The 15,000-nt window shown below is 38.0% G+C and overlaps 1 protein-coding gene across 1 annotated transcript in view; it reads right to left on the reverse strand.

The window, feature by feature from the left end:
* LOC135219107 (tRNA (guanine(6)-N2)-methyltransferase THUMP3-like) overlaps positions 1-15,000 on the reverse strand; it is a 228,494-nt gene that overhangs the window by 95,434 nt on the left and 118,060 nt on the right. The window contains 1 exon segment of the mRNA XM_064255549.1: positions 4,428-4,515. Within this exon segment, the coding sequence (XP_064111619.1) occupies positions 4,428-4,515 (88 nt within the window).

Genomic DNA, 15,000 nt, shown 5'->3' on the forward strand with positions numbered 1-15,000 from the left:
ATTCCTCTTTCTTACTGAGATGAGAGAATTTTTATGGTAGATGCACGTGTTTATTATATTTTCAAATAATAATAATAATAATAATAATAATAGAAGTAGTAATAATACGATAACTAATTTCAAAAGAAAATTCTTCCCTTTGTCTTTTTCTGTATCAATTTCCCCACCTCAACTCGAGTGACACTCAAGCTTAACAATGCCATACAATGGTCAACGAATTTATTGGTTTTAAGTAATTCTCTCTCTATCTCTCTCTTACTGAGATGAGATCATTTTCATGGACGTGTATGTAATAAGTTTATCATTAATATTTTCCAATAATAATACTATAAGTACAAAATTCATATCTGAGTATTTTAAATACAATAATCATTCCATTTCTCTCTTTTAAATACTGTAAGGACATTTGGTGTTTCTATTTCTTCCTTTTATCTCTCTCGCTCTCAGCAAAAGAATTGATAGACAGACAAACATAATTGCACAGCCCTCTCTTTCTCTCTTCTCTGGAAAAATATATGCCTACAGACGTTCATTTCAATCTATTGAAACCTAAGGAGTTATTCTTTCCTCTCTCTTCTCTCCTCTCTCTCTCTTCTCTCTCTCTCTCTCTCTCTTCTCTCTCTATCTTGTATTTTAATGAAAATATACAGTAATTTGTGAATACACAGTGTTGCACATGAAAAAAGTAAATTAGTGATAATTTTAGAGATACGGCCCTAAGAAAAATTGCAAATTAGTAGTGAAATTTTCCCTGTGGACATGTTTTCAAGAACGTCGTTCCGGCTTACGACGATTTTACGGGTTACGACACGTCTTAAGAACGGAACCCCCGTCGTAACCCGGGGACTGCCTGTATATATATATATACATATATACACACACATATATTTATAATATATATATATATATATATATATATATATATATATATATATAGAATATATATATATATATATATATATATATATACATAAATTTATTGGCTCATGCTCAGGGGATTAGCCTGTTGAAGTATCTTGACAATTGGTTGGTCTTAGCAAGTTCCTGGGAAAGACTGGTTTGGGACAGGGACCATCTTCTCCAGTTTTGTCACAGCCTAGGTACTATAAGAATAAATTTGGAAAAGTCCAATCTTCATCCCAGTCGGAGGATTCTATACCTGGGAATAATGATAGATATAGCATTTTCGAGGGTGTTTCCGTCGGACCAGAGGATACAGAAGTTCAGGACTGGAGCTCCTTTCAAGGGGAGAGCAACCAGCCCACAAAGTAAAATAGGAACATAAAATGCACAACACAAAGTAAAAAAAGGAACATAAAAACTAAGTTAACTGCCAATCATAAAAGAACAATGACAAGTTAAAAAAGATTACATAAAACTCAAAAAATATACTGAGAGAGAGAAAAAAAACATGAATATTCAGAGTGAAAAAAAAAATAATGATACTGTAGTATAAAATATTGGAGAACCTACTTTTCATGTCGTAGTTAAATGACAACTGGGCGAGTTAGAAAACTGCGAATGAAATGGGGAGAAGTGGTGTGGATAGGAGAGAGAGAGAGAGAGAGAGAGAGAGAGAGAGAGAGAGAGAGAGAGAGAGAGAGAGAAGCAAATTATGCAATGAACAAAGGAACAGTGTTGGAGAATGTTTAATATGGAGGGACTCTAAAATGGGGAAGTGAATGGCTGTTTTTTGTTTGTCCGAGTATTTCAAAATCGCTGTACTGTATATGATGGTGACAGGATATGGCATGGGGTCTAATTGTACTATTTTCTTTTTTAGCTTAAAGGTAAGCCTGTACGATGGCTAACACCTCTATGAGAGTCAATGCGCACCTTAAGTAGGCGTTTGGAACATCCCACATAAGTCCCAAAATTACATTTTGGGCAATTAAACTTATAAACAGTGCAGGTACGCATCAACTCCAGGAGAGTGTCTTTAAAGCGAAAAAGTCCTCCAATTGTAAGCAGGTTATTAAAAATAAGTCTGAACTCAACATAAGGGTATAGATGGCTCAAGAGTGACAATAATTTACGTTTGAGTGGGCAAGATTATTAGTGAATGGTAGTGGAACATACACTATCTTTTTGGGAACGGTGCAGACTACAGTTTTTGGCTAAAAAATATTGAATAAAAATTCTTTAAGGATTTTATTGAACATGTTCGGGGGATAGCAATTATTCTTAAAATAAATCTCTAAAAACCTAACTTCCAGGTGAAAGTTATTCAAGTTGGAGCAAAGGGGAAAGGCACGATGAATGAGAGTTTTACATGAATTAACCTTGAAAGCAAGGGGACAGTGACTAAAAAAGTTTAACCCAAGGCCGGTAAAAGTTTTCTTCCTGAAAATGCCAGTCATAAAATATCCTTCAGAGCGAGAGACCAAAATATCTAAAAAGGAAATGCGGCCATTACATTCTTTTTATTTCCATGTAAAATGATATTGTTAAGATACAATAAAGTTTTGTACATACTTACCTGGCAATATATACTTAGCTATGGACGACCGAGTCTATAGCTAAGTATATATCTGCTGGTAAGTTACTTGTACAAAAAGTAATACTGGAATGAAAAGAGTTTACAAAATCTAACAACAACTCGGCATGACGTCCCTCGGTGAAAAGTAAAGACGTATCATCTACATATCGTCTATAAAATCTGGGTTTAAAATTATCTGGGCACTGATCAAGGAACTGTTCTTCTAAATGAGACATAAAAATATTAGTGAAAGAAGGTCCTAAAGGGGAGCCCATGGCCATGCCATCTATTTGCTTATAAACTTTCCCATTAAAAATAAAGTATCAATGACTGAGAGTTCCAAGGGTTTTTTTAAGGTATTTCTGGTAAATCCGTGGTAGACAGTATTCGGGGTAGGGAATAATTTTCCAAGGATAATATCAATGGTTTCGAAAACAGGGACATTGGTAAGTAGGGACTGGACATCGACACTAAGAAGAAGAATTTTGCAGTGTGAAACGGTTACTCAGCCATATCATGAGTAACCGTTTCACACTGCAAAATTCTTCTTTTTTTGTCCCTGACATTCCTGAGCAAAATTCACATACATTTATGGTTAGTTTCGATGTCCAGTCCCTATTTTCTCTCTCTCTCTCTCTCTCTCTCTCTCTCTCTCTCTCTCTCTCTCTCTCTTACCCACACCACTTCTCCCCACTTCATTCGCAGTTTTCTAACTCCCCCAGTTGTTATTTAATTACGACATGAACAGTAGGTTCTCGAATATTTTGTACTACAGTATCATTATTTTTTTTTACTCTGAATATTCATGTTTTTTTTTCGCTCTCAGTATATTTCTGAGTTTTACGTAATCTCTTTTAACTTGTCATTGCTCTTTTATGATTTGCAGTTAACTTAGTTTTAATGTTCCTTTTTTACTTTGTGTTGTGTATTTTATGTTCTTTTTTTACTCTGTGTTATTTATTTTAAATTTTAAAGTGTTGTAATGTTTTTAGATATAGTCAATCTGTATAGTTCTTACAGTTTCTCTTTTTTGAATCATACATTTTATAGATAAGTGACCCTGATGATGGGAAAAGTAATGTATTGCCGAAAGCTCGGCTGTGCCCTTGTTTTATTTCAAGGAAAATAATAATGTCTGGAATATTACCATGTCTTCTTGCAATCCTGTTCCTCCTGTAATAAAGTAAATAAGTAATAGTAATTAATTAGTACTATAGAAAGGTTTACGATATATACATTCAAAGACCTCAGGCAACGATTTGTATGGCTGTTCTCATATTATTTTTTATTTCAGCAGATGATCAGTGCTCATTCAGACAGCGTAGGAAGGATGGTGTGCAGCTTTGTAAGTCTATACACATGCACACACACACTTGTATGTGTGTACACTTGCGTGTCTTTTATAAATTCATTAACTCTATTTCAAGGATTTTGCAATGAACAGGAGATTTAAAAATTATCTAAACAGGTTTTGCTACATTTGTGGCAAAGTAAGAATGCCTGATTAGCATTCGAACATTACTGTTTGTAAAATCATGTTACCATACCTATTTTGGAATCCAAACTGGAGATCAAGGTAAAAGTTTTGCTCCTCATACATACAGTAGAACATGTGTTGAAAGTTTAAGATGCTTGAGTAAGGGCAAGATAAAATCCCTACCTTTTAGTGTTCCCATGGTGTGGAGAGAAGGGACGGATCAAGTGACAGATTGCTATTTCTGCATGGCTAACCTACAAGTTAAACTCATATTTGAAAAAATAATGATAACTTTAAGAATAAATACTTTCATTAATGACAAACAATACAAACTTAGTGAATGGCCATCTAGAGAAACACTCCAACCAGGCTCACGAAATATTCTTTAAGATTTAGAAAAAAAGACTGATTGCTACTCTTTAACATAAAACTGACAAAATCACAAATTATCTTTTCTAACACAGAACGTACCTGTTACAGCTTACTCGAAACTTGGGTCCATTTGTAGTTGTCAGTTGTTGATCCTTATTGGCTTCTGTAGCATTCTTAATTAGTGTGTCTGTAATTTAAAATAAAAGGGAACATGAAAGAAACTGGTGCAACACATTACAAAAACTTCAGTCGTTATAACTTGAACACAGATTTAATATGCTGAATTACATTATAATGTAATTTCTCAGAAGCATGTATAGTACCATATTCATCTTACCCTCACCAATGGTACAAGGAGGCAATGCTTGTTATAAAATAAGATGACAATCTCATGTATTCAATGGGATATTGGATATAAACAATCCAAAAGTTTGTGTACAGGTTGGTGGTAATACTGGCAAGAAAAGATGAAGAAGAATATGTAGTTCCCTCCAGTAATTTCAATACACAACGTGCTAAGACAAACTGGGACTATCATGGCAATACTGTAATGGGCATTTACAATTTATCTGGGGCTGTTTTGCTTTGTTAGGAAGAACTTGATTGGCTAGAGGTATCTTGATGACAGTTTGTTTTCATGAATTTTGTCAAGTAAATCCATTGTAAAATAAACAATGTTGTAATACATAATACTTTTATTATATGAATGATATTGATATTACAAACTTCAAAGGAAAATACACATTACTAAAATTAGAATAACAACAATCTCCGTAAAAATCGTATTTATACCTATTTATCATGCATCAATCACCCTTACTTTCTCATAAGGTGAATTTCTCTACACTAAAAAAAATTTAAGACGGTTCTTGGCATTTCTGTTATAGTCTCTCTCATAAGTCGTAACATTTTTAATGCTTTCAACTCCAGAGTTACTAGTAATTAGTGGAGCTACATAACTAAATCTAGTGGAGTGGGATGTTGTCCCCTTCTAAATATATAGGCGCTAAACTTAATTTGCAAATGTAATTTCTAAAAGTATGCTCCAGACGAAGTCCATCCGACAATTTATGAGTACGTAACGGGTATGTAGGCACGAAGTAGTTCAACAGTAAAGACAGCGTTGAAAGGCCCATGCTGGTGGACATTACTTTAGTCGAACTTTAAATGCCTAAACACTCTTCTATAATGTTTTCCCACCAAAAAGACTCAAGGGTTAAAAAAAATTTAAAAAACACACAAGTGACACATGAACGCTGTGATATTGAATAGCATATTCAGTCACTAAGTATGTAGTTACTCTCCTGACCCAACTCAGGAAATATGAAGTTGCTTCCTTTGCTAAGCCATAGAAGTAGCACGTTATCTAAGTGCTGAAACCACTCATATATTAATCTATTCAATGAACATGGGGGTGGGGAGGGGGTTGTCCTCGGACGGTAAATTTCTAGCATATATAGGCAGTCCCTAGGGCATTCCTGCCATTTACTGGCAATTATTTAAACATTTAAAAAAAAGGGGAGGGGGGGGTTGAGGAGAGGAATTCAATTGCCTTATTTCAATAGTATACATATATCATGGGTTTTATTTCACTGAAACATGTGACTTAAGATCTATAATAAGAGTTTCCACAAAACTGCTATTGACCTTGAAGTAAAAAAGAAGGAACAATATTCTCTACACTGTGGGAACCTATTTGTAAGATATGTCATTCTGTAATGACCAAGACTTGCCCTTTGCTGTTAATTTCTGTCATGAAATCGACAATAGAAACCCAGTTTTAAATAAAGTGGGAAAATCATTGCTTTGGCTCATAAAGTTTCTTTCATTTTCATGTAAAAAAGTATCATTTTCATGTAAAAAAGTATATAATGATAAAATATTGATAACTTAGACAAAGATAAAATCTTATGGTAACAAAAGAATTTGTTTTCCTATATCGAATATTTCCTACCAATATCACTATCATGCAACTGGACAAGTTGCTGGCTTAGATGACACTGCATGTTGTCCCAGCACCAGGCCTAATAGCCTAAATTCCATAGATCTGCCATACCTTATTATACTTCTACCATCATTAGATCCCTATTACCCTTACCAGTAACATTAAGCAAATCAGTCAGTATTTTAAGGCCTGTCCACACTAGGAAACATTTTGGAAACAATGTTTGCAAAGCATTTGCATACAAACAGTTTCCAAACTGTTTGCAAACAATGTTTCCTGTCCAGGCCTCAGTTGTCGTCTGGATGCATGTTGGTGCAGTAATCTCTGTATTCTACTTGGCTATTTTAATGCACTCAAGGAGGGATAAGAGAGAAATAAAGAGATGGGTAAGGAAGTCTTTAGAAAAAGGAGCTTGTCATGCTGACTTGCTTCTGGTGGAATTGAAAATAGATACATACATAGTACATATATATTAAGGCACTGGACAGATGCATAAGTAGGTATACAGTGGAACCTCTACATACGAAAGTCCCTACGTACGAAAAATTCAGGTTGTGAAAGGGTAAAGTCTGAGATTCGCCTGGGTCACCGAGAACAATTTTAAAACTAGCGCGCTGCCAACTCAGTAGACTCACCACCATCCTCCCACTCTCCCATTGGTTCCTGATGCTAGTCACCACCATAAGATCTTGCTCTCCTATTGGTCAGCATCTGTCCCATCATGCCTCTATGTAAAGGCGTTCCTTGACCATTTTTTGCGGCAGCGTTATTGTAAACACTGGAATTTGTTCGTTCACACATATTTTGTTTGTTAAAGTAAATTCGTGTTAGTGACTTCGCTTTTGTTGTACTGTAAGTTACTTTATCGTGTTGTGTGTGAACTTAATTACTTACGTTATTAGCCATGGATCCCAAGAATGTTGCTGAAGTTCACAGGAAGAAGAGGATGCTTTCTATGGAGAACAAAGATGGAGATAATAAAAAAAGTGTTAATGTTTTCTGCCATTTGTTAATGTGTTGCGTAAAGTTTAGTGTTAATGTTTTCTGCCATTTTTTAATGTGTTTCGTAAAGTTAAGTGTTCATGTTTTTTGCCATTTGTCCTCCTCCTCTGTCGTCACTTTGGGGCATCGCCTCACTCGAAAGGTAAGGTTCCACATTTTACTACATACATGTATGTACAGTATTTCTTGCACCCTGTACACTACTACACTTTATTTACAGGTACAGTAATGGTTATGTTAGGTACTGAATGGTCCAAATTGTTGCATTTCATTGTTTATTGGTCAATTTAGCTTTATTATAAAACTTACTGTGGTGTTTTTGTAGGGGCTTGGAACAAATTAGGCAATTTACATGTAAAACATGGTTCTAGATAAGAAAAAATCAGGTTACGAAGGCCGCTTCAGAACAGATTAATTTCGTAACCTGAGGCACTACTGTATTTTAAAATAAATGGGGTTGATAACCTTAGCGTTTGGTGTTTAGAGACAGGTGCAAAACAGTGAATTCTTCAAGATGCTGATTTGACACATGAGTCGAAAACACGCCGGTCGCAGGAACGAGATGGCAGCGCATTCCAGAGAGATGAGGTAAACCGCAAGGAAAGGTTACTTCAGGTCACTTCAGGTCATCACCGAATACGTGCAGTAGATAAAACGTGTACATGGGAAATGGAAACGCACAGAACAGACTAGTGTGCTTGTGTTCAGTAGTGTGCATATGTCCGTACGTCCATTAGAACTAGTGAATGAGATATAATCTCTAGTAAGGGGATTTATGGGGCAATTAGACGACAAACTGTCGTAGTGGTCACAAGAGACTTTGGAGATCTGAGGAGGTGCTAAGATCCATCAGAAAAGGTAAAGTGAAAAGACTTTGAAAAAAAGTTATATATTTTATTAGTAACCCTCTTACGCCGAATGGACGTATTTTACGTCGACATTTTTTGTCTCTCGGGTGCCGACTGGACGTATTTTACGTCGACATACAAAAGTTTTTTTTAAAATTCGCGGAAAAATACTTATTGGCCTACCAGCCTAAAACTTTTGAATCACGCGCCTTGGGGGATGTTGGGAGTTCACAGATCAAGGCCTTGTTTTGTTTTGAAGTGTGACCCAAGTGCGCATGCGCGATATCCCTTCTTCTCGCTCCAGCCAGCATCAGTAGCGCATCATCCGAGAGCGATCTTTCGTCAAAAGCGTGTTTTTCTGGACTTGTGCGAGACTTTGAGCATTTGTGTTGCTACAGGACATTCATAGATATGTCTCAACGACGTGTGAACCGCAAAAGGCGCGTTTTACCCGTCGGAAGGGATTGTGTAAGGCGAGTTTTGGACCTGGATGCTGGCGAGGGGCCAAGCACCCAGCATGATCCCGCGCCTCAAGGCCGTTCTGTGCAGCCACGTGTGGCTGAAAGTGTTTCAGGAACACAGCGTATGCCTTTGGTTACCCCTCGGAAGCATGTGGGCGTCCTTAGGGGCTTTCGTAGGCATTTGGGAGGCCTCCAACCAAGGGACATAGATGAATATCTATCGGAGCTTGATCGGGAACATGTCGCAAGTCCTCATTTTGATGGCGGATGGTCATCGAGTGATGAGGACATCAGTCCCGATGAAAGTGAGGATGAATATATGCCCCCAATGTCCGTTCGAGGCTCACATCCCGAAAGTGATCTCGAATTCAGTGGGTTTAGTGCTTACGAGGGGGAATCTGAGGAGGGGGAGGATGGGGATATGGGGTCTAGTTTTATCGCGGAGGACGATACAGAAAGTGAAGGCCTAAGTGAGGGTGATGGGCCAACGGGGGAGGGTAGAGTGCAATACGTGCCCGCACCCGTGCGCGCGCACGGGCACGTAGAAAGTCGGCTCGTCGCGCCAGCCAAGGTGAAGGTCGGTCGTCGGAGAGTGACGAGGGGTGGACGGAGGACCCCACCCCTCCTAACATGCACCCCTTCACAGCAACCCCTCAGCTCACCGTACCAGTACCCCTGACTGTTTTGGGGTTCATCCAGCTTTTCCTTACGCGGGAATTGCTGGAATACCTGGTACACGAGACGGTGGACTACGCTCAGTACTGCCGGTATGAACTGAGGACGACCTTGTCGTATTACTGGCGGGGTTGCAACCTCATTGACATGGTGCATTTTTTGGGGCTCCACATTTATTTTGGTATGACACCTGCTTCCGACATCAGGCAATATTGGAGGAGGAATTATTTTTTATGTATGCCTAATGTGCCTGGCGTTATGTCTCGTGATAATTTCCTGGCGTTGGACACGTACTTCAACGCCTTCAACCGAAGGGCCATACCCCGGAATAACAGTGATCGCCTCATTTTAGTGCACCCAGTGTTGGATTATATCTGTGATCGGTGTAGAAATCTCATGATTCCTGGAAAGAACCTGTCTTTGGATGAGGGGATGATGCCTTACAAAGGACGTTTTAGTATAAAAGTGTATAACCCCAAGAAGCCGAAGAAATATGGTGTGAAATTCTTTCTTATTACCGAGGCCAACACTGGATACGTCGTGGACTTTTCAGTGTATTCCGGGGTCTTCTCCACGCTGCATGACACTGTATTCAGTCTTGTGGGACGTTTCCGTAACCAGGGATATCACCTGTTTATGGATAATTATTATAACTCAGTATCCCTGGCCCAGGAACTGTATGAAGCTGGTGTGCACGTCAGTGGTACCCTTCGGTTGGTGCGTGGGGCCCCGAATGTCCTCAAGAGGTTCGCTAGTCATCCACAACACCTGGCAAGAGGAGAGACAGAGTGGCGGCGGAAGGGCGCTGTCTTCGTCATCTGTTGGAAGGGTGTCCGACTCGTCCCCATGATTACGACGAGTCATGAACCCATCCAAGAAGAGATCGTACAGCGGAAGAAGACACGTCGACAGGGCCGAGTTGTGTTTGAGGAGTTTCGTATCGAGCGGCCTACCGTCATTGGGCACTACAACAGGCACATGGGAGGAGTTGATCTCTTTGATCAGCTCATCCAGTATTATCCCTTCGCCAGGAGAACCAGAAGGTGGACACAGAAGCTCCTCAAATACATCCTTCAGTTGGCCCTCCAAAATGCCTACATACTGTACTGTGGGTACCGCAGTGACAATCTTCCGAGGTTGACCCACTTACAGTTCCTAGAGGAAGCCGGGAATGCCCTCATCAACTTCGATCCCGATGAGTGGTCTTCCATAACTGACCCCCTGCCCCGAGCTGCAGATCTGCCCCTAGCGGAAAGGGCAGATAGAAGGGCCAACTTCGGTCGACCTGCCGCCGCCCCTGCTGATGACGCCCCTGCTGCCGCCGCCCCTGCTGACGACGCCCCTGCTGACGACCCCCCTCTTGCTGCCGGCCCCGCCATCACCGCTTCTCGTCGGGTAGTGGACCCTGTGTGTCGGCTGCAGCCAGGGGATCACATACTGGAGGCCTTACAAGAGCGAAGGCAGAAACAGTGCCGGGTGTGCCATATGAATGGCAGAAGGAGAGACACCCGGTTCTTCTGTCGTCTCTGCAAAGTGCTCTTTGCAGGATAGGGGAGTTTGTGACCGAAAATACCACACTAGGTCACGTATTGGAGCGTGCCCCCTAAAACCGACAGCGGAGGGCACACGGGGCCGCCGGGTCCATCAGCAGTAAGGGCGCGTGTCTCCCTCCTCCACCTGTACCTCGTCATGTCAAGTGGAAAAAAATGCAAGACTCTTCAATGGAGGAGGGAGAAAACAAGAATAGAACGAAGAGTCAGGATTACGAGTGAGTATTCTGCATTTATTTTATATTTATTTTTATATTTATTACAATTTTTTATATATCCGTATCTATACATGATAAAATAATAATAAGACATTTCATTGTATACGAAAGAGAAGTGTCACCTGCATTCCTTTTATTTATGTATTGGTACCAGAATCGAAAAATGTAATATATATATTTTACGATAAAAAAAAAAAAAATATATATATATATATATATATATATATATATATATATATATATATATATATATATATATATATATATATATATATATATATATATATATATATATATAATATATATATATATATATATATTGTTTTTTTTTGGGTAAGCAAATTACTTACAGTCTAGTAATATTCAATCATTTATCTTCACTTTAAAACAAATTGCAAGTCTCTAGAAACAATATCTCGATTTATGGTGAATATTTGAAAAAAATATTTTTTTTCCCTCCGCGCGCCGATTCTCGGCCGAAAATCTCCGAAATGCGTAGGTCACATTCTCCTAATATTTGTGCCTTTTCATATTACGATTTTTTTAGAGTTTTATATATGAAAATGTGCAAAATCATGCACAATATAACAAAAAATATTGGAAGGTTGTAGCATTTCTCATTTTTGAAATATTTGCATATAAAGTACGATAAGTACGAAAAAAACTACGATTGGTCAACTTTGACTCAACCGAAATGGTCAAAAAACGCATTTGTAACATAAAAATCTTACAGTCTAGTAATATTCAATCATTTATCTTCATTAAAAACAAATTGCAAGTCTCTAGAGCAATATCTCGATTTATGGTGAATTTTTGAAAAAAAAAAAAAAAAAAAAAAAAAAAAATTTCCCTCTGCGCGCCGATTCTCGGCCGAAAATCTCCGAAATGCGTAGGTCACATTCTCCTAATATTTGTGCCTTTTCATATTACGCTTTTTTTAACAAAAAATATTGGAAGGTTGTAGCATTTCTCATTTTTGAAATATTTGCATATAAAGTACGATAAGTACGAAAAAAACTACGATCGGTCAACTTTGACTCAACCGAAATGGTCAAAAAACGCATTTGTAACATAAAAATGTTACAGTCTAGTAATATTCAATCATTTATCTTCACTTTAAAACAAATTGCAAGTCTCTAGAACAATATCTCAATTTATGGTGAATATTTGAATAAAATATTTTTATTCCGTCCGCGCGCCGATTCTCGGCAGCGAATCTCCGAAATGCGTAGGTCACATTCTCCTAATATTTGTGCCTTTTCATATTATGCTTTTTTTAGAGTTTTATATATGAAAATGTGCGCAAAAACATGCACAATATAACAACAAATATTGGAAGGTTGTAGCATTTCTCATTTTTTTTATATTTGCTTATAAAAAAAATCTTTAAACAAAAATTCGACATTTGGTCAACTTTAACTCGTCCGAAATGGTCGAAAACTGCATTTGTAAGCTAAAACTCTTACAGTATCGCAATATTCCATCATTTACCTTCATTTTGAAACAAATTGGAAGTCTCTATAACAATATCTCGATTTATGGTGAATTTTTAAAAAAATTATTTTTTTACGTCCGCGCGCTACGAATTCATGCATCATTTTGTGATAATATTTTCTCTGTGTTGCTTTTATCGTTTTACAATGTGTTATATACCAAAATGATCGAAATTTAGTGCACATTACAACGAAAAAAAGTAACTTGTTACCTTTAACCGTTTTGCGCACAGCGCGATTTGAATACAATTATATATGAAATTTCGTTTTTGCGTTATCATATCGCATTATTTTATATATGATAATGGATAATTTTTTTTTCATTTCTTTTGATGGTTCATACTAAACTTCAAGCAATGACAAAAAAAGGAGCCAAAAATGAACTCTTAATCTTGAAAACTAAGCGCGCTGTGATTTTTTGAAAAAAATATTTTTTCCGCTTCCGCGCTCACTCTCAAACCCCTCCGGCATACGGGGGTCATTTTTTTATTTACTGCTCCGGCGTAAGAGGGGTAACATTGAGTTCAGCTTCTAGAGAGAGGAATGGTAGAAAAAGATTACAAGACTTTTATCCATTATACATGTTGACACATTTCAATGTTTGATGATTATACTCTCATTTTCAGATGGATTCGAAGTCACCATTAAAAATGGATCTTCTCGACTTGTGTTGACAATTATTGATAAGGACTAATGAAGAGTCAGAAAGAAGTAGATAAGGAGGGAACTTCCCTGATATGATTTCCTGGAAGAGTAATGGTGGTTTAATGATTTTTGGGATGTTCTTTAATCCATTTTATTCCATTTTCATATTAGCTATTTTGGGAAATAAAGATTATATTTTTGTAATAATGGGAGTTTGAATTCGCCTAGTTTTAATAATTGATTTTCAGCTAGCTACAGAGATGACATTCAAAGGTAGGTTACGCTTTCCAGTTAAGAGTTCTCTTCTATTATTTAGATGGGGTCATTTTGACCCTCGTAAGAGTGGTGGCAGTGGTAAAAGGCATTCAAGCCTATAGACTACGTTTCTGGAGAGACTAGGGTTATATAGATTAGGCAGATGTTAGAGAAAAGTGGTTATAATTATGTATATTTGGCAACTGACTCTATTGCTGACAAAAGCGGGTTCAAGTTGTAGTCAGAGGAATTCGGGTTACAGCCGGGCTTGGCACTTGGCAGTGCTGTTAGTGCGTGTCTTAAAGTGGGAGTGATAAAGTGACAACGGGAATTAAATAACTGATAACCTTGGCCCGCAAAAGTAAAAGAGTAGATCTCCTCCCGTAGAGTCGAGGGATATTTTACCGGGGAAATATGTGATGTTGGGAATTGGTGCATGCAATTTTCTTTTATTGGTGAATGATTCATTATTACTTTTGTGTTGGTGGCTTGTGTGGCAATAAATATCTGTATCAATGTTATTGAGGTCGGGACAAATCCTAAATTATAGGAGTCCCCCTAAAGAAGGCAAAATGGCTGAAGCTGGTAACAGTCAAACTTTGGTGCATAAGATAACTAACATAAATGTAGGAGTCATCCCTTTTTGAGGCATTGTTGATGGCGTTCTGTCCTAACCAGTGCAAATTTTTATTGAGGGAGTAAATAACTACTTAAATGCCAAGGGAATTAAAAATGATGAAGAGGCGTTCACAGAGGCAAAAGCCTTGTTAGATTTCAATAAAGGGGATTTGTCATTTAGATGCCATAGTTTCCAATACACAAAATGTCGATCATGGACCAAGTTACAAGCATTTCTGAGGGCGGCATATGGAACAAAGAAACACGGCGATATGGTGAGAGATTTAAGAGGATTGTAAAAGATTAGGAAAGGGGCAAGCCTTATTGAGCATAGTTCAAAACTTTTTAAAGAAATTAATACATTTTTCCCAGCTTCTACACAACGTCCCGGACTCCATTGTAGATAGTTTTGATGAAAAGATTGAACCTACATCAGATTAGTTTTGATGAAAAGATTGAACCTACATCAGATGAGGAACTGATTTATTCCCGAATTCAGAAACATATGTCAAAATGTCCCACAGTGGATAGTAAATTTTTCAATGAGACCGGTCGAAGAAATATGATGCAAAGAGACTTAGATTTTCCTTCTCCCAATTTGTGTGCAAAAGTGGGATATAAGAGAGGATTGATGGATCAAAGGCAACAGCAGTTGTGTTGCTTCAATTGTGATAAACTAGGACACACAAAGAAAGTATGTAGTCAAATATTGTGGAATATACAAAAGGGCAGATCACTTTAGGTAGTCCTGTCCGTCTCAGAAACGAAAAGATGCTAGACCTACACCTCAGAAACTCAAGAGTTATAATACGAGAACTTCCCAGGCAGGTCACTCAAAGGGGCAAAGGGATCGGCGAAATTTTCGGAAAGCACATCAACAAAAAGGGTTCAGATGATTTGTATGTGCCATTGTGGTCTCATGGGAGGCGCCCTAGATCCCAGGCCGATAGTAAATGGAACAG

Source organism: Macrobrachium nipponense, chromosome 1, assembly GCF_015104395.2.
Source record: "Macrobrachium nipponense isolate FS-2020 chromosome 1, ASM1510439v2, whole genome shotgun sequence".
NCBI lineage: Eukaryota > Metazoa > Arthropoda > Malacostraca > Decapoda > Palaemonidae > Macrobrachium > Macrobrachium nipponense.